Consider the following 26,529-nt stretch of genomic DNA (forward strand, 5'->3'; position numbering starts at 1 on the left):
ACATACATACAGACCCTGTTGAGGAAGACTTCCTAATGGATACATTTGATGATGCACAAAGGTCCTCGTCCATTTTACCGATGCTTAAAGGAGTGATCAAGCATGCTCCTGAAGTCTTCAAGGATCCAGTCAGAACGCGAGTCAAAAACCCTTGTATAGAGAAAAAAAATAAAGCTGCCCTCTCAGTCCCAGCATATATTAAAGGTCCAGTACCACTAGACTCACTTGTAGTTTCCAATGCACGCAAGAGAGCAAACTCACAAACATCAGGTGACACTGCACCACCAGATAAGGAGACTAAGCTACTTGATGCATCAGGGAAAAGAAACGCGTCTCAAGCAGCAAACATGTGGCATATCGCCAATACACAGGCATTATTAGCCAGATATGACAGGGCACATTATGATGAGCTAGAATCATTAATGAGGCACCTCCCTGACAGGTACAAGGATAGAGCAAATGAGCTTATCCAAGAGGAGAAAAACATCACAAACCGCTCTATTCGGTGTACCCTAGATGCAGCAGATACTGCCTCTAGGGCAGTTAACACCAGCGTTTTACTGCGCAGACATGCCTGGCTATGTATTTCAGGGTTCAAACCTGAGGTACAAAGTGCCATTCTATCAACCTTTTGATGAGCAACACTTATTTGGACCCAACGTAGATGTATCACTAAGGAAAATGAAAAAGGATACAGACACCGCCAAATCTATGGGAGCCCTGCAGTCGCAGGCTCCCAGACGTTCATTTCGTCGCTCATCCTATCGAGGTGCCACCAGGGGATATACTTCAGACACAGCTTCTACCTCATACAAAGCCCCTACACAGTCCACTTACAGCAAAAGCTACCAAAGGGGTGGTTACAGGGGTAACAATAACAAAGGCAGAGGTAAAAATAACAATTCACGCTCTGCCTCTACCCCTGCTCAATGACTCCCTCCCCTTCTCCCGTCACATTCCACTCCTGTCGGGGGAAGACTCCAACAATACCTGCCAGCCTGGGAAAACATCACATCAGACAGGTGGGTGCTCCAAATAATTAAATCAGGTTATTGCAGGTTATTGTCTGGAACTGACATCTACCCCCCCCCCCCCAAACATACCACCCAAGCAGGGTCCAATGTCACAGGAACATTTAACATTGCTCAGACAGGAGGTAATATCCCTGCTGCAGAAAAATGAAATAGGAATAGTTCCAGAGCATCAGAAAAACAAAGGAGTATACTCCCTATATTTCCTAAATACCAAAGAAGGACGGATCTCTAAGACCCATCCTAGACCTCAGACTCTAAATATTTACATACAATCGGATCATTTTCATATGGTCACTCTCCAACAAGTCCTTCCATTGCTGGTACTAAACGCCTTCCTTGTCACTCTAGATCTCTAGGACACCTACTTCCATATTCCCATCCACACAGCACACAGAAAATATCTCAGATTTGTGCTGGACGGGCAGCACTACCAGTTCAAAGTGCTCCCATTCGGAGTCACAACAGCGCCAAGGGTGTTTACCAAATGCCTAGCAGTAGTAGCAGCACACTTAAGAAGACAACATATTCATGTCTTCCCATATCTGGGACGACTGGCTCATAAAAGCCAGCTCATACAGCCAGTGCGTGCAACACACTCACGCTACCATTCAACTGCTTCTCGACTTGGGATTCACGGTAAATCACACCAAATCGCATCTGCAACCCTTGTACAAACAACAGTATCTCGGCGCTACAATAAACACCCAACTAACACTAGCTTATCCCTCTCCAGCCAGGATAACAAGTGTTCAAACTCTCCTAACAAAATTCAAACCGCAACACTCACTACCAGTTTGAGTGTTCATGCAGCTCATAGAGATGATGGCATCTTGCATATTTGTAGTACCTCACGCAAAATTGCAAATGCGTCCACTTCGAGAGTGCCTAGCTCGCCAATAGAACCAGGCTCAAGGTCAATTAAAAGACCTAGTGTTGGTAGTCGGTCGGACTCCTCGTTCTCTGCAATGGTGGAACACCAAAAACCTTTCCAAAGGGCGACCGTTTCTAGAGCCAGTTCCTCAAATAGTCATGACAGCGGATGCATCGCTCTCTGGCTGGGGAGCTAATCTACTGCATCACACCATGCAAGGCAGGTCGACACCGCAACAAAAGCTACTCCACATCAACCACTTAGAGTTGATAGCTGTGTTTCTAGCCCTAAAAGCATTTCAAACTCAAGTGTCAGGCAAAGCTGTCTTAGTCCGCACAGACAATATGACAGCTATGTACTACATAAACAAGCATGGGGGGACACACTCTCTGCAGCTCTCTGTTAGCACAGCAGATATGGAGATGGCCTATACCACTAAAGATCTTCCTCTTAGCGCAACACGTCCCAGGAGTACAAAACAATATCGCAGATCTGCTAAGTCGACAAACACAGCAGATTCATGAGTGGGAACTTCATCCGCAAGTTCTTCAACCGTTCTTTCAAATGTGGGGACAACCTCAGATAGACCTCTTTGCCACCCACAAAAATGCAAAATGCCAAGCTTTGCCGCCAGATACCCACACCCATTGTTCAAAGGCAATGCGATATGGATGAACTGGTCAAAACTATTTTGTGTACGCTTTTCCTCCTCTCCCACTACTTCCGTTAGTGGTACGCAAACTACAACAACATTCCCTGACGCTCATTCTAGTCGCTTCACCTTGGGCCAGACAACCGTGGTACACCACGCTGTTGCAGATGTCTGTAGTACCACACCAAAAACGAAACCTATCTCCACGCCTATTAACACAGAACCATGGAGAGATCAGACACCCGGACCCAGCTCAGCTCAACCTAGCGATCTGGCTCCTGAGGTCATAGAGTTTGGTTACCACAACCTTCCTCCAGAATGCATGAACATCATTAAAGAAGCTAGACATACCACTACTAGAGCATGTTATGCTGCTAAGTGGAAACGCTTTGTCATATACTGCCAAAACAACCAAATAAATCCCTTAGACGTGTCTATTCAACACATCATAGGATATCTATTACACCTTCAAAAGTGTAATTTAGCCTATACGTCTATCAGACTACACCTTGCTGCCATTGCAGCATACTTACAAAATAGACAACATATATCTCTTTTTAGAGTACCAGCTATAAAAGCTTTCATGGAAGGACTCAAATGAATAATTCCTCCCAGAATGCCACCGGCACCAGTGTGGAACTTGAACATTGTTCTTACAATGTTAATGGTCCACCCTTCGAAGCATTACATAAATGTGAATTGCAATTCCTAACCTGGAAAGTAGCTTTCCTAGTAGCAATTACTTCTCTCAGAAGGGTTAGTGAACTACAAGCATTTACCATTCAAGAAACCTTTTTGCAAATGCATCATAACAAAGTGGTTCTTCGTACTAATCCTAAATTCCTTCCTAAAGTAATTTCACCATTCCACCTAAATCAATCAGTTGAGCTGCCCGTATTTTTCTTGCAGCCTCAAACAGTCGCAGAAAGAGCTCTACACACCTTAGATGTCAAAAGAGCACTACTGTACTATATCGAAAGGATACAAATTCTTCGTACAACAAAACAAATTTTTGTGTCCTTTTCACCGCCACATAAAGGCAAACCCATATCAAAATCGGGGATCGCCAGATGGATTGTTAAATGCATACAAATGTGTTACCAAAAAGCTAAACGTACGTTAACAATTCCTCCAAAATCCCACTCAACAAGAAAGATAGGGGGCTTCAATGGCATTCTTAGGGAACATTCCCTTAGATGGCTTATGCAGAGCAGCTACATGGCTTACACCGCACACATTCACAAAGCATTACTGTGTAGATGTGCAAACTAAACAACAAGCCACTGTGGGCCAAGCTGTTTTAAAAACACTGTTTCAAACAACTGCAACAGATACTGGTGGTCGCCGCTAGGTGTGGGTACTGCTATACAATCTATGCATAGTGTGTAATCTGCAGCTCATATGCCTCGAAAGGAAAATGCTACTTACGAGTATGCATCTGTTCTTGGCATGTAGAGCTGCAGAGTTACACACGCCCACCCGCCTCCCCGGCTACCTTTATCTGTTCCAGTATTATCTTAATTAGATACAAATCACATGGACATCACTACCTCTTTTACAGCTCCATCACTTCCCTAATGGCGAAAAACAATCTGGGGATGTGGCCGATGCCCATGCGCAGTATCAGCCAAAGGAGGAGTCACCTATCCTGTGACTTCCAAAGACTTTTCTACAACAAAACAAACTGCAAACATCCGGGCCCAACACTAGGTGGCCATCTATGCATAGTGTGTAACTCTGCAGCTCTACATGCCAAGAACAGATGCATACTGGAAAGTAGCATTTTCCTTCCTCCTCAAACCGTCAAAACCCTCTCATGAAACATTAGATGCAAAACATGAAATGCATATTTTCAAGTTCTTGAAAAATTGTTTAAGTTCAATTGTTTTATATTGAGTCAGACACTCAGGATTTGTATTTTGTAGTTCTTGACATGTATGTGAACAAACTGTAACCACAACTTTGTACGGTATCGCACATGGTGTTTTTCTGACCTGTTACTGTAAATATTACCATGTATATGTCTGGTCAATGTTATTATTGAGTAAACCTCTTAGTCAGCTCATAGGACGGGTGCACTAAATTGGTTTCATGAAAATTGTGTTAAAAAAGCAGAAACTTTTCTATGCTTATTATGGGCACTTTTGTTTCCAAATAGCTTCGTCAGCAAAAATAGGCCTCATCGAGACGACAAGAGGACTTCTCCCTGGTGCAGGTAATTTACTGTCACCTAGTTCTTTATTTGTAGATTTTAGTCACATGACAGGGGCATGATTCCATCCTGGCCTAGTCAAATGGTACATCTGTTCCCAAGAGTTGATGGAATTGTAATGACATCACAGGCGTTATGAAGTACTATCTTCTGTGTGTTGTTTGTCTGCAGGGGGCAGTCAGCGTTTACCACGTCTCATAGGACTGGGTCTTGCCAAAGAGCTCATTTTTACCGGACGACAGGTGACTGGCGACCAGGCACTCTCCCTTGGGCTTGTTAACCACGCAGTAGCACAGAATGAGTCTGGCGATGCCGCTTACCATAAGGCAATGGCCTTAGCGGCGGAGATTGTTCCTCAGGTCAGTATCTTATCTCTTTGTTTCCTAATGGCTTACTTAAAGTGCTCTAAATGAATGGCTAAATCACAACATTCAACTCTGATCAACGCTTTGTGTGATGTGCAATGGGCGGTCTTTCTATTGGTGAATGTACATAGTGTTTTAGCATATGCAATTAGACACCCCCATGTGGATTTGGTTATTTTGAAGACAGAATTTTTTATTTGTGGCAGTTTAGTTCTTGACAAAATAAGGTTTTTCTTTTCCAGTTGGACTTCATTGCATTGCTTCCCTTTGCCTGAGGTGGATCAAAACAGCCCTTACTTTAAAGGGGCCACAAAGATATTTCCATTCCTCCTGTTTTGTGTTTGTTGCAAGTGGTGTCTACCAAGTTGGATTCTATCTTCAACCTTTGGAAAGTACAATGGCGCCAGAGAAGGACTTGGGCTTCAGTGTTCATATCTCCGACAGCGGCCAAAGTGCAGCGTTAAAGATAATATTTTATTTTACTTTGTCAGCAAGTACATTCGATTTTTTTCTTGTGCACCTTTGTTGCTCCAATGGATCTAGAAAAGACACTTCCGATCGTGCTTTGTTACGTCGAGTTTTATAGGATAAAGCCAGGCCACAAAATGGCGAAGAGCATAAATAAGAAGTGCTTAGGGAAAAAGTAAAATATACTTACGGAAGATGTTTTATTGTGAATCTTTGCAAAGTTAAGATAAAGATGTTTTGAAAGGCAGATGGCCCATTGAAAAAAAACCAACCATCCAGCAACGTTGTGCAATAAAAGTGGCACTACAGGGTACACTAAAAAAATTCCTTTGAATCAAAGATCTAGGGAGTAATTCATATATTAGATATCCTCGAAGCACCCTTGTACCTAAGTAGTGCTGCATCTTAGTTATTCTTGCATGGTGTGTGTAGCAGTATCTGAGTGCCCTACATGATGTATTTGCCCTATGTTCCCTTGACCACAATTACACCTGCACTGCATCCTTTCAAAGGCTCTTACTTCAAAAGCTTTTAAACAAAAGTTTTATTTATTTTATTAAGTTAAATTTGACAACGGGCTAGCATAACAATCGCAGCGGTACATACTTCTTTTCCCCCTCTTCACTGGGTAGATGCGGTAGGCACACAAATGATAAAGGTACATTGATTCTTCCATCACATCAGTATACAGACTGAGCGTCATCCTTGTCTTAGAAGTCTGAACTCGGTGTTCTCTACATCACCATTTCAATTTAATAGAATCGGCTCCCCATCTTTTTTTATTTTAAAAATGCGTCCCAGGACGGCAGAAATAGGCAAGACCTCTGTCTTTTCCTTCCTGTCCAGAAAGGCAAGAGCCGTATCCACTTCTCCTGTTCTGATGCTGTCAGCTGCTCCCCCTTCTCTCTTTCTTCCTCTTCCTCCCTCTCTGTCTCAGTCTTGCTCCCCTTCACTTGATGAATGAAAACTGTTCTATCAAGAAACTGTTTTATTTATTTATTTATTTTTTCATTGAACAAACCGAAGGTTAAAGTAAGGTTATAGTTAGGTGAGCAATGTTCATTGACACAAGTCTCATTCTGCACTGAACACACATCACTCATCATGCATTAAGGCACTTTCACCCTGCACTCACACACTTATTAACCTTCATTCATGCACCGCCCACCCTGCACAGCGAGCAATAATATCATTCTCCCTGCACTCCTACCCTGCTCCCATACCTCTGATTAAGAATCCCATAGGCGAAACGGATGCAATTACCAAAGCTTGTTTTTTCTAGTCAGTGATTTGAAGCAGATGGTTGGAAGATCAAAGGTTGGTTACTTCTAAAAAGCGAGGAAGAGATTAGAGTGCTCATAGGCGGAAGTTGTGTTTAGATTTCATCACATGGCTAAATACCAAGCAAGTGTGTAACTTGGCAGTGACATAAGGCCAAAAGATCATGTGGACATATTGATAACAACTTCCCTAATTCTAACTTCTCTCACTCATAAAATGCAATTTTTACCTTTGAATTGTTCCTTACAAAATAGTCATGTTCTCCCAGTTTTTCACATTTATGAGTTGTAGCATCACAATAAAACACTTGCCCCGTACCTGCATTGTTTCTGCCCTTCATCCAGTCGATAATGAGCCGATGGTGGAGGAAGTAATTTGACATTGCTGTATCAAATAGGGGATTTATTGAATAGCAGCGCTTATGTAACTGTTAGATTTTGGGGTCTCTAGTTAGCACAGGTAGGTACTTGTGACAAATAGGGACCCTGGCCTCTAGTCAGGGTAAGGGGGATACACTCTTGAGATAGCCCCTGCTCACCCCCTTGGTAACTTGGCACGAGCAGACAGGCTTATCAAAGGCAATGTGTAAAGTATTTGTACCAACACTCACAGTAACACAGTGAAAACACCACAAATGGACTCCACACCAGTTTAGAAAAATAACCGTATTTAATCTAAACTGAACAAGACCAAACCGACAAAAATCCAACATACACAGTTCAATAATATGGTTTCAAAAGAGTTCTTAGGGTTGCGTTAAAATAATCCACAGTTGCGTCACGTTTAGCCAAAAGAACCTATAGATGCGAAAAAAAGTTCCAAGTGAAAGCTGCAGCGATGAAAAACAAGCAATGCGTCACTCCTGAGACCCTGGGGAGGCGATGCACCAACCCCGCTGAATGCAGCGGGCGTGTTGCGATGACTCTGATCTGAATGGGCAGGGATGCGATACCGTGTGTGGATTCCGCTGCACAGGTTTCGTAGGAAGCGTCTCGCAAAGGTACGATGCGACTATCTTCGGGACGGCTACGATCTCAGGTGCGGCGGCGATGCGCAGCGTCGATCTTCTCCTCTCGCGGCCCCTCGATGTGATGTCTCTGCGAAGATACTCTCAGAGACGAGATGCGGTCAGCAAGCAAGCAGTGCAACGATCTCACCCAGCGATGACAGGCTCTGCGACGATACTCGCAGCGATGGTAATCTTCCTGCTCCTGAGCGATGTGTTCTGCAAGCGAAGGATGCGTTGGTTCTTGCAGTGGCAACAGGCGCTGCGACGATCTCAATCTTCACGGCGGCGGAAATTTCCTCGCACTGTCGGGGACGCCAATGATGCAAGCGAGCGATGCGTGAAACTTTGTAGATAGACTTAGTTTCTTCTTGTCCCGCTTCCCACACAACAGGTACAACTTACAGAGGCACCACAACTGGCCCAAGCACTCTAGGAAGGACAGAACTCTCTCAGTAGAGTTCAGGGGGGAAGCTGGGGGTGAAGTCCTTTTGCTCCTGGGACTTCTTAACAGGGAGCACGCTCTACACAGGCCCTTGGAGATCTCTTCAAGTAAGGGGACACAGCACAAAGCAAAGTCCTTCCCCTCTCCTTGGCAACTGCAGGTCAGCTCACAAACACACAGCAGGAGAGTCCTTCCTCTTCAGTCTTCCAGCTTTCTCCTTGGCAGAGGTTCCTTCTTGATTCCTGGATGATCTACTTTTCTGTAGTCTAAGGGCCTATACTTATACCTCTAAAAGTCTTTGTTCCCTTTGTGTAGGAGGGCTCTGAGCCCTGTCTAAACCAGTTCTGGGTGTTCCTCAAACACTTTGTTTTCCTGGCTTCTCCTTTCAGAGAGGGGGGCAGGGTCGTCAGCTGCCCAGCAGGAGGTGGAGCCAGCGTTGTGGAAGGCAGGCACAGCCCTATTCAGGCCCAGGTGCTACCCCCTCCCACCACTCTAGATGCAGATGGAGCTATTTAGCCCTGGATGGCCCACTCAGCCTCTGGGAGCCACCCAGCCCCTGTCACTCACAAACCAGACAGTCAATTCACAAACAGGCCAAGGCACACAGAAAGGTCAGACAAGAGAACAGCCACTTTCTAAAAGTGCTGTTCTCAAACACAGGATTTAAAAACCACCTTTCCTAAAAGATGTGTTATTAAATTCTGAGTTCAGGGATACCAGACTTTTATGTCCTATCTTGCTCCTATGGGAAGATATGCAGATAACCACTGTACACAGCATTCCCTTTTACAGCCTATGGGCAAGATAGCCTTACAGCAATGAAAAACGAAAATGGCTGTAATTCACTACCAGAGCATGTCACCTGCACTAGTACATGCTCTACCTTTCACATACACTGCACCCTATCCAGGGGGGTTCCTTGGGCCTTCCATAGGGGTGTCTAATGTGTACAGAAAGGGAAAGGTTAGGCCTGTTCAGTGGAGACACTGGTCATGTTGACATGGCCGTCCACAGACTGCACACAGGCACTGTGGTGGCAGGCCTGAGACACCATTTTAGGGCTACTCATGTGGGTGGCACAATCAGTGCTGCAGGCCCACTAGTAGCATTTGAACCACCAGCCCTGGCACACTCAGTGCACTTTACTAGGGACTTCTTGGTAATACAAATATGCCAATCATGGATAACCAATTACAATAACAATTTACTCAGTGAGCACTTGCACTTTGACACTGATCAGCAGTGGCAAAGTGCCCAAAGCATCTAAACCAGCAAAAACGAAATCCAGCACAGCGTCAAAAATACAGGAGGTAGAGGCAAAAAGTCAGGGGAAACCACGCCAACAATGCCAGGTCTAACAGTAACACTCTCCCAGGTCTGGTGGAAAATAGGCGCATTGTGCAGAATTTTCTGTGCTGTGTTGCAATTGAGTACTAAGTTGTCATTGTCCTTTAGAGTTCTCATTGTCAGAAACATTTGGCTGCTTCCTGATAAATCTAGTAAAGTTAATGGCTGGTTTTTGTAATTTTAATATCGGGAGTATATTAATGTATTAATGAGGTTTTAATGCATGTTTTATTCATTCGCTTGAATAATGTACATGTTTATACTATAACACAACGGCTCCTACAGGACGAAAAGCATTTTTCTCCTAAAACACGAAAGCTTTGACAAGGTAGAAATAATGTTCTATAGTAACAAGAAAGCCTTAGCCGAACCGAAATGCTATAAAAAACAAATGATAGAGAGGAAAATGTCCTAATGTTGGTGTATCCACAATGAAACCAATAATGCAAATGCTGTATTCTCTTTTTGTATAAGAACTCAAAGAAATATTTTTTTTTTTTAAATTAATTCATTGATACGTTACCGCTTTTAGAGAACAAACCAGATATGTACGGAGGCAGTCTTCATTTGCAAGAGTCATAAATGTATACCACTGCCGTGACCGTATGGAAGCCCCGGGCGCATTGTGGACGTTTATCTCTATCTTCATTTACATATGTTGACTTTCTATTATTTACAAAGAAACAACAAACTTTGTAGGTTTAACGATGTTTACAGATGTTTGGTGACACTGAGCATATGATTTAAATTGTGTATAATATGTACTCCTAGTTTGAATAAAGTGAACTCTTCCAGGATTAATATCCTTGAGGTGGAGAATGTGGAGCCCTGAAACCATCTATACGTTAGAGAGGGCAGAACATTGTTCTTGATAGGAACATTAGCATTGGTGCTGCAGTGATAAGTGAGGCAACCAACCATCTACTGTTTAATGATCAGCAGAGTAAGACGGATGAAGCCACCACATGGGGACATTTAGTGGCAGAGGGGCTCTGATGCTGGGGTACCCCAGGTGAAAAGAGAGTGTAAAGCCCAGCTCACCATCAGTGCAAATCCACAGACATGTACACTCAGTCTTGTGCATAGTTGCATAGGTGCACACTAAACTTAGGGGGTGATTTATATGTTGGCAGAAGGGGGTACTCCGTAGCGATGACGGAGTACCCTTTCCGCCAACCTACAGTTCCACCTGCCTTATTTAGAGTGGGGTGGACCTTCAGTGTAAAGATCTTGACTGAGTGGCCCGTCAAACTTTTAGTGCAATCCCAGAGACAGCTAAAACAGCGGCTCCTGGAAATACAAGAGATGGCCGCAAGGGTAATGCGGCATCTCTGAATACAGTGGATGGAGTACTCCGCCATGAGGATGGTACTTACTCCATCCGGCTAAATTTAATTACTGAGGAAGGGTATATTGAATTCTAGCCGCACCCATCATTGCATTCAACAGAAAGTAGGAGTTTCTCAAGCTATTTGTGTTACCCAGCAACATTTTTAAGTCCATTGAATTCTTTATTTATATTTATGCCTGTTTCTCCTTCTTTTCAAAAGGCTCCAGTGGCAGTGAAAATGGCAAAACTTTCCATGAACAAGGGCTTTGAGGTAATTATTTATGTCTGATATTAGTAAAACAAGTGACCTAGGATGCAACTGATAATTGCACACCTCGGATAACGGTTCATTCTTACTTCATCCCATCTTAACTTTGAGTGACAAGCAGACACATCCTTAGCTAACTCTTAGCATAATAAGGCCCATTCTTTGGTGGCACAATCCTGGGTGCAAATAACACACCTGATTAATACCAATGGCATGGGTTGGGATCTCTATTCATGGCTTTGCAATTTGTGTATTATCATGATAAATACACCTTGGAATGTGGAATGATGTGCTAGTGGTGCATGCTATTCCCTGTTTCAGGTTTCATCTGATCAAAAATTGTCCTGCAAAATCTCCTGTGTGCACAATTTACACCCAGATTATAATCTGCTTTAGGTGAAGGCTGCCAGGCTGATAAAGGATTTACGAAAGATATAGAAAGATGGTCTAAGTGTTTCATGGCAGACGTTTTATTGGATTGTGCAATAAAAGTTAAGCGATCATATATTTAGCCTGCGGAGAAATTAGAATATTGACTCCTAATCGTCAAGCCACATAGTTGGGCTAGTCTTTGTGAAGCAAGGATCACTTATTGGCTAACTGGATCGATTCTTAAGTGGCTTACAAAGAGCGGTGGAGAAGACGATGGTTGTTCAATAGTGTAGAACCTTGTTTGGAGACTAAGGAATGCCTTCTGGAGGTGAAATCTTTCTGAATCAGCAGACATGGGTAATCATTTGATTTAATTGAAGATAAATAATGTGTACACTGTTTAGGCTACAAGAATTGTGCAATCTTCTCTGATAATTAGACTGCATAAGAGCACAATAATGATCTTTGAAAAAATATGTACCGCTTTATACTGCAAGATGTCTTATTTCTGTTTCTCTTTGAAGCCTGCGATTCACAGGGAGAAATTGAAGTTTGGCAAGTTTAATGTGGTAATGGTGAGGGAGACTTTCCCCTTACCAATTATGATGGAAACGTACTAAAGAATACATGGTGTAATTCCTATTCGCTGGAGCCTAATAAATGCATCAATTTACATAACATCTCATGTTTGTAGGAGGTTTGTAAACATCCTGATATCCAACTTTTCAATAGGACAGCTAAGGATAGAATTTAGTGGAGTGTGTCTTGAAATGTGGCGGAGAAAGAGAACCAATAGGAGGCATTTCTGGCTGTCATGAAGACTACAAGTAGCGCGACTTACCTCCTCTGAGAAGCAGTCAATCAAATATCTATGTGATGTCTCCAAAAGGATGGGCCAGAGCAGATCACATCTGTGGTTGATACCTCTGAAAGACCACTGAGATCGCTAGCCAGACAGTCACACTTCTGGTTAGCACCTCTAAAATCTAGTGTCACTTGAATGCACACTTGAGGCTTCGAGAAGGTTGCTTTGCATGGGTGTAGTTACTGTTATGTCATGTCTGTGCCAAGTTAGGACCTGTGTAGCTGAGGAGCAATGAGTCTCATAGGAAACTATGGTCTTATGCCAAAGTCGTTCATGTGTCAGGCCAAAGCCTTTGGGGGACTTCAAAGTCTAAGGGAGGTCAATCGCATGCCAGGAAGAGGTTCCGGAGAGGACAGGGTTAGGGTGGAGACCGTCCCATTCCATCTAGCATTCCTTTGCAAGGCAGGCTATGCTATGTCTGTCAGTCACATGTCATATCAGTGACTCTGGAAGGCTGCAGAGTCACAAATAGTCACCTCTTTGTCGAAAGCTTCTAGATGGTTGATTGGAATTGAGCAATTTGAATCTTGCATCTGGTGGCATCAGTCTTCAAGCAGCCCTGTATGTCTGAAGATTAGAATAATAGGGCTGGTCTTGTTAGACTTTTAATACTAAATACAGTTAATCACGAAGATGCCATTGCTGTTCCAAGCCGTCTTTAAATATATTGAACAGTCGCATGCCCTTATATTTTTCTTTCCGTCTGTCTTGAAATTACATTTTCTCTTTTACAATCTTCAGATCTCAGAAGCTGTGTGTGGGCCCTGAAAAATATTCACCCTTCAAGGGGGAAGAGGTGTGGCGCAGCAGCCAGGGCGACTGACGCCGGACGCTGTGTATCACGGTTCGATCCCCGGCAGCAGGGGTCCGCCCAGCACCATATGACTCTGGGAAATAGCTCGCTTAATCTTCCCAACGGCCCCCAGCGCCGGGATGCCTACGGGTAGCTGTGCGCTTTACAAATACTGGATTTACATTTACATTACATATTCTTTGTTTCTTGAAGCTGTGGTGATTCATTCACTCGTGTACTTCTTGAGCTGTTTTCCATAATGCCCACACTAAAACATTTGTCACTGATAACCCACGACATCAACATCATCTCCTGTGCCGACAACACCCAACTCATCCTCTCGCTCTCAGCTGACCCCACTACAATGAAAGCCAACTTCCACAACTGCATAAGGAGTTTCCCAGCCTGGATAAAAGACATATACATGAAGCTCAACATGAACAAGACTGAAATGTGATCTTTGGCCGACACACAACTCTCTGAGACGATTCCAGGTGGCCATCAGAACTCAGCCCTGCACCCACTCCAAAAGCCCATGCCCGCAACCTTGGCACCATCCTTGACAGCAGACTCTCCATGAAACAGGCCATTTCTCGCTCCTCAGCCTGCTACCTCAGACTCCACATACTCCATAGAATTTTCAAATGGCTACTCATCAGCACCACGAAAACAGTGACACAGGCCCTCATCAGCCGGCTTGACTACGGCAACACACACTATGCAGGAATCAACAGCAAGCTCATAAGAAGACTCCAGATGATCCAGAACAGCAGCCAGACTGATCCTCAACCTGCCCAAAAGGACCCATATCACCCAACACCTGAGACCCCTCCACTGGCTCCCAGTCAAGAAGAAATGCCAATTCAAGCTCCTGCCTACAAATCCCTCCATGACCAAGGACCTGCATACATGAACCACCGACTGAACTTCCACCAACCACCCAGAAACGTCTGCTCCGTCTACCTCACCCAGACATCCCGCATCCATCAGGATGTTTCTTCCCCCACCTCGCCGCCAAATCCTGAAATGCTCTCCCCTTCACCTCCGACCCGCACCATCATTGACATACTTCAGGAAGGGACTTCGAATAAACTCCTGCAGCACAGCGTCTGGATACCCTCATGGGTGATCAGCTGTGCTATACAAGAACTGACTGATTAATTGAATGCTTGTGTTGGTACTCTTTTTCTGGATTGTAAATGACAAGAAGTGGGACATTGGGTTTCCTTTCTTGTTCTGCACTTCAAGTGATTATTCCTGTAGGTTCTGGTAGCTCTGTGGAGCTGTTTACAGATTTTGATCGTCCCCTTCAGTTGGACACACATCATGCGTGTGTGTGTGTGTGTGTGTGTGTAAGTATTTGGTATTCATACAGCACAAACCTAGCCAAAAGGCAGCTTAGCACTGCACAGGGTCAAAGACAGACTCAGTCAAAGTGTTGATTTGAGTGGTAGCTGATTTCCAAGAGCGAAAGTGGACTGTTAATTCATCATTATGTTGTGTTCTTTAAAGAGGTGCACCTCAAAAAACAGTAAATTAGTCTTTATTCTGATGATGATCTTCTTTCACTGGAATCCACACTCTTCTCCTGTTAGTGACTGATCTTCTTAAATCTTTTGATCAAGTCTCACGCTACAAGATTAACTATGAGAAGTCTGAGGCTGTAAATCTAACCCTTCCAGAAGATGAAGCTAAAGAATTAGAACAGTTGCTTCCATTCTGATGCGACAAGTTAAACATTCACTTCCTAGAGGACAATATTACTCAATCTTGCACAGCTCTTAAAGACACCAACCACCCCTAATTAATAATAGCCGCCATTAAATGAGACTTGGAGGCCTGGAGATCATTTATGACTTCCTGGCTTGGAATGATTAATACTATCAAAATAAATGTCCTCCAGAAGCTTTTATATTTGTTTCAGGCCCTCCTGGTTATGGATAGATTGACGTTATCTGAATTGTATTATAAAGCTTGTCTCCCAGTTTGTGTGGAGGGACAAGAACCCTAGGCTCTCCCAGAATGTTTTCATTCATGCAAGAGACAAGGGTGGGCTTGTCTTGCTTAGTATTCTCCATTATTACGCTATGGCCCAATTGAGAATAGCTGTGGAATAGTCCAAGGCAGAATCTGGGAAGAATTGTATCCAAATGGACCATGCAATAATACATAGGCCCTTAAAGTACTTAATATGTCCGATTAGAAGCACAGGCCTCCCAGTGTCTATCTGAGTACACCAGTTATTACCACCATACTGATCTGGGGCAGCGTGGTCATCGGTGGTCTCCTACCCCCATCCACATTAATGGGAAATCAAGGGAACTTACCCCTGCTTTGGAGGGACAGTCATTCCCGCAATGGTGGAGGGAGGGGGGGGGGGTTGTGGAATAATGTCTGCATGTATTGCTTTACCTATCCTAAACGTTTTGAACAATCCAAAGCTGAATTATGCCTCCCCTATAAGGAATGCCTACGACATGCACAAACCAGACACTGAATCCCTTACCCATGCATCTGACAGGCAGCTACTAAAGAGAAGATGGCTTTTGAGATACTCTTCCCTAAACTAATAGGTACCCCAGACAGCATTTAAAGTTTTTATCTGGAATTAGTTGCACATTAGACATTGCAACATGGACGACACAACAGGGAATGGGAATGGATACAGAGTAGGCAGGTCTTTGATTAGAGTGAAGAGAGTTGGCAGGGCCAGGGTCTTTCAGATCCATAGCAGGCAGGGAACTCCCATGCACATTATGGTATGGGTGGCATTACACCTCCCCCTCTGCCCTTACTGGATGTTTCCTAATGCAAATCCAAGATGCTGGAGGGGGGTGATGCCATAGGAGACTTATTACACACTTGGTGGTAATAGCCAAGGATTCCCCACTCCCCCCTAGGGCAATAGCCAAGTGTGAGGGGCAAATGGCTTTTACTGTGTGTGGGGGCTGCAGAATTGAGCCTAGCATTCACCTGGAAGAAAAAGGACACACTTTCTTGGTTATTATCATTTTAGTTTTCCTTTAACTACTGCTTGGAGGAGCCGCTGCTGCGGTCAGATACAGGATACAGACCCGCACCTGCTGTTAATTTCCAACCCATATTTTAGTACCTAGCATCAAGAAATGCAGAGCACAGCTATATTTTCACTATATGAAACAAATATATATACAAACTGACACTATTTAAAAAAAAACTGTAACTATGAACTGAAGAATGCATTTAAAAGAATAATTGTCTGGTGGTGGTTTTTCTTTTGCATACGAGATGTGTCGTAAGTTATGCTTCATAATGTACATGTAATGGGAACTAATGCGAGCATCTTTCTAAGGCTTTTTTTTACATCACGTCGAAATTGCGTAATTTCTAATCATCACTTCACCGTTTTTTGTAGGTTGACATTGCATCAGGAATGTCTATCGAAGGAATGTGTTATGCACAGGTATGTAATCCTAAACCTATAAGGCATTTCATGCTCATGGAAGCATTTTTCTGCAGGTGCAACCTGACATATGCACTTCACTAGATGGAAGACAGCTGAATATTTGTCCATGAACGCTGCTGCCAGTCTGAGTCTGTGCAACTGATGTGTTTACATCTGTGCTGTTGTATAATCATGTCCACTCATATTTACTCGTATGCACGGACCAGGCAACCTGCTTGCAAACATACGAAGGACCCACTAGATGAATGCTAACCTACGGCTCTGATGTTCCTTGAATGCTGAATGGGCTGTCAGGAGCTTCCCTGGAGGTGGCCCAATCATTCCCTGAGAACTGCAGCCAAGTAACCTAGGCATTAATTCCATTGGATCTTTCAAGTGCTAGGCCTTGGTTCCATCGCCTGCTTCTTATTTAGCGCCTTGTTCATTGACTGACATGGGTAAATGAATAGCGGCATCTGTCATTTCAGATGTTTGTAGCCAACACACAGATCCCTCTGCTCGTGAAACAGAAATATTTATGGATGATGGATTGCTACTTATGTCTTTATTGTGGCAAAATGGAGTCAATAATATTGTGTGATTCTGAGGTAGGGGAGATTTTAGCCAGAATCTAGGACTCTGATCTAACTGTCTGTCAACCATCTATCCAGTTCAACTGTTGTGCTGGGCATTATTAATCTTATAGATACACACACAAATGACATGTTTAACATTGAAAATCCCAGCGATTAAAGTGACATTATAGTTACGTGATGGAATAAGGCACAACCTAACGTGCAACAAAAAACACTGAAATAGATCAGTTCTAGTTTATTGTACAGAACTTGCCCCTCCATCATGCACTGTTTATGACCTCACATATTACATCACTTATGACATGTTAAATGGCATCAAACATAACATCTCAGTCATTGCCTTCGGCCAGAACACACATAGGACTCATTGCTAGGCTCTGGTTAGGCTCTGAACCAACACTCCTTTTTGCTGATTCTTTGACCCTCGAAACCTGGTATTCACTTGAATGCATTTCAGTGAGGACGGTGACCCTGAGTCATGTAATGGCCGATAGAACATGTTGTCCATGTTGTTGCCAGCCAATCAAGGGGAGCTTCATTAGGGATCACCCACATGCCCCTGGGGGTTAGGGTGTGCTCACCTTGTCCTCTTATGTTATATTCATTCAGTTTCAGGACACAGGAACAATGTCTCGGAGTCCTGTAATAGCTGCCACTACATATTGGTCATGTTGTGGCCAGCCAATCAGGATTGACTACCACCTTCAATCAATAAGAGCTTCTCTTGATATTAATAGTCCCCTTTATGACCACCAGATCACCTCTTTAAATGCAATATATATATATTTTTTAAAGGGCGAATTTTACTCAAAATTACAAAACGCACACTATCTGAGTACACTGCTAAGTTTTTGCCAGATTTGATATTCTGTTCAGCCGTTTTTTTCTGTATCTGTGATTGCAGTTTGCTATAGGAATTAACATGGGAAATCAGTGCTTTAGTTCCCCCCATTTTAGGTTTCACCTGTACAGCAGTTGTGCTGAGCTTGCAAAGTCTATTGTATTTTTTTTTAATCTTTAAAAAAATGGTTTACAGCCCACCTTTACTTTACATTTGTTTGTATGCTTGTCACTCTGTTTTCCTTGCTTACTGTTGGTTGAAATATGCTATTTCCTTTTGTGTTTGTCTTTTTTTGTGTGTTTTCTTATCAGTGGAGCTTGAACCAAGTGCTCACTTTGAACTTTTCCTCCTCCTTTTATGGCACTACTTTTTTCTTTGTGATGAAGTGTATTTGGATACTGCACCAAACGAAGGTAATGGAGCGCATTACATTAGCACAAGTTTCTTTACACAAGGACACATTCATTTTTGTCGGCACATGGTGATTTATTGATCTGCCCAGAATCAAGGATGTTAAGCCAACGCTGAAACTCAAACCATGTTTCCCAGCTCCATAGCCTGCAGCTCTGGCCCTTACGCCACATCCTCTCTCCAGAAGATTACAGATCATCTCCCCAGCCTGAGTTCCACATTTTGTTATTCAGGCCAAATCACTTGATCTCCCGGTAGCAGCCGCATTTGCAGTTTGTTGCCCGTCCTCCTCCCACCCTTTGCTACTTGCCCACACTGAACTCAAGTTGCACAGACCCTCCTCTTCCAACTCTGCTTTTCAATTTTTTTTTGTTCATTAGGTCTTACCTAGGTAGCGCATTCGCTGTCTCGTCGAGAGATGCTGTATACAATATAGTGGGGAAAGCTCTGCCGACTTTCTCATATCTTTTTTATTGGCCGAAATTCTAAATGCTCCATTCTGACTGGTTTTTGGGAACTTAATCCACCTCCTGACGGCCATGTTTCCATTTTTCACCTTCCGAGGCTATCGGCCACTTTACTTCCAAAACATTTTTGTTCCAGTGCCTCTCCCCGTTCACTCCCGTAGTCCGTAACTTCCGGACCACCACGACCCACCTCACCCCCTCCCGTCTGTGCCTTCTTTCACGCCTGCACTTCAGTTGAACATGCAATAGTTCTCGTGTAAATAAGAGTCCTATTGCCTATTTAATGCTTGTTTGTCGTGTGATTGGTGGATGAATTTGAACTCTTTTTCTCGCATGCGCGCGATGCATTACATCGTACACATGCAGGAAAAAACTGTGGTGTTTTTCCAATTCACGGCTGCCCCCAGGCGCCTACGAGCAGACAGCGCGCGCCTATTGCTGTCAGAGTGGCCACGAGGGAGCGTGCAGGTTGAAAGAGAGCAGTGTGCATCCTGGGGCTGATATTCCGGTGACCAGCAGGCTCCAGCCACTGCGCGCTGCACCGCCTCTCACCCAGCCTGTGCCAATGGTCGCCGGCCGCAGCTGCATGGTCCGGCATGGTACAACAGCGTGAATGAAAATTCGCTCTGATTTCAGTAAAGGAACTTTTAATATCCCCCGTGTCCGTGTACTTGTAACCGCGAAGGGTCGAGGCCCGGCCAGAGTTGAGCGCCCAGGCCAGCTTTGTGTGCCCGTCGTAGCACTTACAACGCTGTCAGAGGAGCTCAGATGGAGAAGGACAGGGCTCGGGAGACGGGTGGAAGGGCATTACCACTGCTGTTAGTTGCAGCCTTTTGTTGGAGCTCTGCCAGTTGAATAATTTATCCGTGCCTCTCCCATCACCCAGTCTGCGTGTAACTCCAACCCTGCACCTGCATGCATTATTCAGCACGGCACCAAGAGCCCAACTTACAAACCTGGCCGCTTCCTGCTGCTGCAGCAGGAGCTCTGCATGAGAAGTAGTGCGCCAGGCGGGTACCCACGGCCGTGGGATGGGTATAGTCAACATCTCCAATGTCTGCATCCGTCCTCTATTCCACCAGACCCTTCAAGGTCCCTTTCCATCACTTACCTCCCTCCTGCCCAAACCTTTGGCCTCCTAGTTCGTCAAACCTTAACTGCCCCCGTTCCTTTGAGGCCCCTCATTGTCCCCGTTAATTTGAGGCCTCTCATAATTCCCCTGTTACTTTAAAGCCTCTCATATTTCCCTCGTTACTTTGAAGCCTCTCACTGCCACTGTTCCTTTGGGTCCCCTCACAGTCCCCGTTCCTTTTGGTCCCCTCACAGCCCCTGTACCTTTGGGCCCCCTCACAGCCCCTGTTCCTTTGGGCCCCCTCACAGCCCCCGTTCCTTTTGGCCCCCTCACAGTCCCTGTTCCTTTGGGCCCCCTCACAGCCCTTGTTCCTTTGGGCCCCCTCACAGCCCCTGTTCCTTTGGGCCCCCTCAGAGCCCCTGTTCCTTTGGGCCCCCTCACAGCCCCTGTTCCTTTGGGCCCCCTCACAGCCCCTGTTCCTTTGGGCCCCCTCACAGCCCCTGTTCCTTTGGGCCCCCTCACAGCCCCCATTTCTTTGGACCCCCTCACAGCCCTGTTCCTTTTGGCCCCCTCACAGCCCCCATTCCTTTGGGCCCCCTCACAGCCCCCGTTTCCTTGGGCCCCCTCGCAGCCTTTGTTTCTTTGGGTCCCCTCACTGCCCCTGTTCCTTTGGTTCTCCTCACTGCCCCCGTTCCTTTGGGCCCCCTCCCTGCCCCCGTTCCTATGGGTCCCTTCAGGGCCCCTGTCCTTATGCGTCATTATTCCTTTGCATACCCCCACTGTCCTTGTCCCTTTGCGTCCCCATACTGTCGCACCTTGACTTCCCTAACTCTAGAATTCCTCCAACTGCTGACACACCCCTCCAGCTCTTGCGCTCACTGACTTCGCCAGACCATTGATTTCCCACAATACCTGCTAACTTCCACTTGTTAATACAACTCTCCCTCACACATGCCAGCCCCTCCTCTCGCGCCCCTGCGGACAGATGTTGACTGTGAAGTCTTCCATGTAAGCATTAGTTTTCAAACCTCACCAGTGGCTTAGCAAACTGGTAATAAACCCTAATACAAGCACAGAAGATGCCAGCCAGCCTCTGGCTGCGTAGTAAGGGGTATTGGACCCCTCAAACGTCAGGGGCATGATGTCACTGCAACTGCTGCACTATTCGCAGTTACGCCCCTCTTCCGCAAACAAAACCAGTGAAAAAATGTGTTCTGCGATGTTCCTGCCAACCGCTGTCTGCTTTTGTTCTCTCCCTCACATCAGCCTGGCAGTGCTAGCACGGCAGAGGTATCTGGCACTTCGGCATCTAGTCGTAGTTTTTCCTAAAAAAAGAAATAGAACAACATATTTTCTTTTGATGTTTTTTTTCTAGGAAGCCATTTGTCACCAACATATAAGGTCCCAAAGGTGAGACCGATGCATTGCAAATGCTTGTTTTTATACAGCACCAACACCACCATAGTTATTGGAGTGCTTCACTTTAACACCAGTTACTTTTCAAGAGGGCACCGTAAACTTTGGCAAAGCACTTAATCTCCCTGTTGCAGCCCGGATTTGCTGTTGGTTGCCCGTCAACCTCCCACCTGTTGCTGCTTGCCCTTGCTGAACTCCAGTTGCACAGATCTCCTATTTCTCCAGATCCCCTCCTCCCGACTCTGCTTTTCACATGTGTATCTTGTATGCATTTTTATATAGCTCCAACACCACCCCGAAGGATATTGGACCATTTACATAAACACTAGTTACTTTACACAAGACACATTCATTTTTGTAGGCACGTGAAGATGAAGTGATTTGCCCAGAGCCATAGATGTTATGCTGACACCAAAACTCACACTAGTTGTCCCAGCTCCATAGTCGGTAGGTACTGCCCTTACTCAGCATCCTCTCCCAAAAGGATGCCACATCATCTACCTACCCTCGGTCTTAGTTCCATATTTTGTGATTACGGGCAGAACACTTAATTTCCCCATGGCTGCCTGCATTTGCTGTTGGTTGCCCATTCCGCCCGTCGCTGCCTGCCCCGTTGAACTCCATTGCACGGATCCCCTCCTCCACTGACTCTCTTTTCACATTCTTTTTGTGCAGTTTTATGTAGCGCCATCACCACTCAAAGGTATTAGAGTGCTTTACATAAGCACCCGTTACTATTCTTTGTTCAGTTTTATATAGCTTCAACACCACCGGAAGGTATTGAAGCGCATTACTTTAGCGGTAGTTACTTATTTGTGTGCAGTTTTATATAGAACCAAAACCACATGAAGGTATTGGAGTGCTTTACATTAGCACCAGTTACTTTACACAAGGTCACGTTCATTTTTGTAGGCATGCCTAGATTAAGTGATTTGCCCAAAATCAAGGCTGTTAAGCTGACGCCAAAACTCAAACCTGGTTTACTAGCTCCAAAGTTAGCAGCTCTGGCACTTGCGCCACATCCTCTCCCAAAAGGGTGCCATACCATCTCCCTTGCCTCAGACTTAGTCCCACATTTTATGATTATGGATAAACAACTTAATCTCCCAATTTCTAAACACAACAAGCATTGGCAAAGGCAGTAGGTTTCACCTGGGCGAAATCTATTGTTTTTAGGTCTTGGATAGGCATTGCATGCCTTGCACGGCTAGACAGCGCATGCGCTGTCTCGAACAGACATGCTGTGTTCTATCTTTTGCCTTACAGGGTGCCCATCTCATACCATTGGTATAATTCAGCGTCGCTCTCATTTTCTTTGATGCCATTCGCGATGGGATGCGGGTGTCATGCCCTCTTCTTGTTTGGCCCTCTCATAGCCCATGGGCCAAGTACATGTCTCCTTACACTGCTCCTCAACTGTTTTCCCTATCACTTCCACATTTGTTCAGCAAGTCACCTCAACATCAAGCAAGCATTGGCTAAGCCAATAGATTTCTGGAATGCCAGAGCTATTAGCCTTGTCAATGTGAATGCTTTTTAGCCATATTTTCTAGCAGCACATCTGCTGTTCAGCAGCGCTGAAAGTCACTGAAAAAAGATTTATGATGCTGCCAGCGCAGGCCATGTCATAGTGCTTTAATGTGCTACGAGGAACAGGGCAATAAACTCTATAAGGGATGCGAAGAGACTCAGCTCACCATCTGGGATTCTGGGCTTTCAGGGTCTTTCAGCCATGCGGAACAGCAGTTATGCTGCTAGACAACATAGCTAAAAGACAGTCACATTGAAAAGGCCAGTATCCTCTAACAAAATCTTCGGGTTATGTAAATCGTTTTATAGGCAGTGTCACTTTAAATGTGACTTTGTCAACAAAATAATACATCTCTCAAAGATGTTTAATAATGACTGACACTTTTCACCGTATTCATTTTTTGTCTTTGGGATGTGCTTGTTATTTGTTGAGAATAGAATTCATAACTTGAACAACAGCCACGTAACCCACAGCTCATACACCAAATGCTCATGACCTCCCCAAGGGTGTGACTGATGCAATTACAAACCTCAGAAGTAATCTTACTGATGAAATTACATACCACATTACTTTTAACAAATGAAAGAGACAAATAGGACAGTACTATCATTTGTTGGTTTTGAGGATGTATTTTTATGTAATTACATAGCACTTTTAGGTATTGTTATTTATAGGCATACATTTTATGGGGACATAAACATTGCATTTGGTGTGTGAGTTCTGGTTAGCACGGTTGGCGTGTGTTAATAATTGTGACCCTAACCATAGGTTAAGAATTTTTGTGTTTTTTCGGTTCAACTTTGTAACAATAACTCTATTTTAATTTAGTTTTTTTCAGTGTATTTCTGAAGTTTTTTATAACCTACATTTAAGTGTTATACCCAAAGCTAACTTCAGCTTCGCTTTACCCTTTGTTTTTTCTGTGAATTTGTATTTATATCTTTATCATTTATCACATTCAATAGCTAAATTGTCATTTTACTGGCTACCTGAAGTACAGACAAAATACAGTGTTTAAAGTTAGTATGTAAAATAAATCATGTAAAAAATACAGATTTGTCTGGGAAGAGAAATGATCTATTTATAGGATTTGTGAACAATGTGCAGAGGTTTTGTGCAGTCATTTAGAGAGATGGGAGAGAATGGATAAGGTGGGGTGACCCACTGTCCCTTGCTGTGCCCTGAGGTGGGTGGTAGTAAAATGTGAATGCTAAGTCAACAAATAAGAGGGGGGACCAGGAGCTTGTTCAGGTCCAGTGTCTTCAAATAACTGTTAAATCACACACCCCGAAGGATGTCCTGCTTCATCAACGGACTTTTGCTCCTCGTCGGGCCGGCACTGCAATGCCCAACCGTCCCTCAAAGGGTCACTTTCACTGAGATCTTATAAGAGAAAAGGTGTTCTTTTGCAGCACCGGCCCAACGAGGAGCAAAAGTCCGATGATGAAGCATGACATTCATCGGGGTGTGTGAGGGGAACTAAGAGGCAAGACTTGGCCCTCCCCTTCGGGATTGGATCCTTGATACTGGGGATGAACTTTTGCCGCTCTCTTTTTCCTCCTCCTCTCCTCTTCTTTTCTACTCTCAATCTTTCTTTTTACTGATTGGATGACACATTGCACCCTCAACGTGGAACAGTGTCCCTTATGATTTAACAGTAAAATGTGAATTACCATTTAACAGACCAGTGTGTGAAGCCCACTCAGCATAAGCCCCTCTCTGTATGGATATTATGATTGATTTTCTTTTTTTTGGAAGCAATTCTGTCTAGACAGCTGAAGCCGTCCTAGAGGCCTGATCAAAAAAGTGAATTCTTGTATCCTGCTACATCTCTACACCATAAGTGTGCATTCGCCCCCCCCCCGCCCCACATACCACCACCACCACCTATGGATGCCGCTCTCTACACTATACAATTCAGCGGCAGTGCACCTTCGTTGTGGCTCTGTGAGAGTGACTAGGGAAGAGGGAGAGCAGCACCTATCACTGACACCAGGTGTATTGAAAAAGGCCGCTTTATTGGAACAGGTGCACAATCACAAAAACAACCTGAGCCTCTGCCTTAAAAACTACAAACCTCACTATACAAAATTGTTCAAAGTGTGTTCACCTATGTTGAGCTAACCCCATTCCTAAACCCCATTCCTAAATATCCCCTCCACAACAACTTAATTCTGTAACTGTGTACTTGACCCAGAACTGATCAACTGCAACTGAGACCTTTAAACTCCCCTCCCTGTTTCCTACAACTATTAACCTCTAACTAACTAAACATCTTACATAACCTTTAACTTCCAGGTTTCCCTTTCAGCCTGAATTGCAGCTCTCAACAACAAAAAAGTTTGGTAAACCATGGCAACTTCTTGCAAACCGCCACCCAGAGAAAGGGGGGAGGGCCCCCGCCATAACTTTGTCTGATGGGGAAGCTCGACTAACTTCAACTGCAACTGCCCATGAAAGACAAGTGTACTTAATCTACACAGAATATTCCCGGTCATCATAATGCTGATCCAAATGCTCCACTCCAGCCAAACCAACATCCTTACAAAATTAGTGCATCTCTTTGTTGAGCTTTTGCCAGTCCCTGTCTATTGCCGCCGTCGTAAGGGCTGCAAACTGTGTCCATAACATATGGCATCCACCCCACTGCCCCCAAATCTCCTTTACGTCCTACTTCATTGACTTTATCAATGCCAAACCTTTCTCCACTACCAAATCGTTTTCTCCTAAGTGTAACAGCAAGTTATCAGGACACTTGCCTCCTACTCACAGCCAATGCAGACATGGAAGAAAGCTTCCTCCGCCACATGCCCCATTCCCCATTCCAGCTAACTGAATACATGCATCGAAGCCCAAATTTGCACTATGGCTGTTGTTCCTCGCATGTCTCTCGGCCCACTTTATTAAAGAATGGCCCACCGTCCAGATATTCAAAGAGAGAACTTCTGGACCAGGAACTGAACCTGCAAAAACATATGCAAGAGTTGACAACCAGCAGAATTACTCAAAATACGCCCTTTCCATTCTAACATAGCACTGAAAAAAGTTTGAAGACCACCTTTCCAGACCCATAATCTATTCCTGACTCTAACCCAGCCTACCCGCTTCTGTTGCATGCCTATGTGGAAGGAATGTGTCCCAAAACTTTGAGCATCCAGGCCCAGGATTCCCAGCACCTTGCACAGTATTGCTAAAGGCTGGAACACTGACACTGGCTTCCCATCCCCATGTTGACAGACTGTTTCCCCCCACGGCACATTCTGAAACCTAAGAACTGACCCCCAGCTGACTAGGCAAAGCTTATTCACATAGTAAACCCGGAGCAATATGCTCCTGCCCTCTCTGATCCATCTTGGTCCTGTAAAGCCACACCTGTAGGCCTTCCTCACAACGCAAAACTTACTCCCAGAGTACCGCCGACTCCCCCTACAACCTAAAAGCTCAGATACCCACAACGCACCG

General features: G+C 44.6%; 1 protein-coding gene across 1 annotated transcript in view; it reads left to right on the forward strand.

Moving 5' to 3' along the window:
* Positions 1-26,529, forward strand: part of ECHDC2 (enoyl-CoA hydratase domain containing 2) — a 137,833-nt gene that overhangs the window by 103,991 nt on the left and 7,313 nt on the right. Inside the window, exons 6-9 of the mRNA XM_086952449.1 lie at positions 4,716-4,772; positions 4,941-5,128; positions 11,232-11,282; positions 16,704-16,751. Coding sequence (XP_086808575.1) covers positions 4,716-4,772; positions 4,941-5,128; positions 11,232-11,282; positions 16,704-16,751 — 344 coding nt within the window. The remainder of the gene's footprint in view (positions 1-4,715; positions 4,773-4,940; positions 5,129-11,231; positions 11,283-16,703; positions 16,752-26,529) is intronic.

This window comes from Lissotriton vulgaris, chromosome 1_1 (assembly GCF_964263255.1).
Source record: "Lissotriton vulgaris chromosome 1_1, aLisVul1.2, whole genome shotgun sequence".
Taxonomy (NCBI): domain Eukaryota; kingdom Metazoa; phylum Chordata; class Amphibia; order Caudata; family Salamandridae; genus Lissotriton; species Lissotriton vulgaris.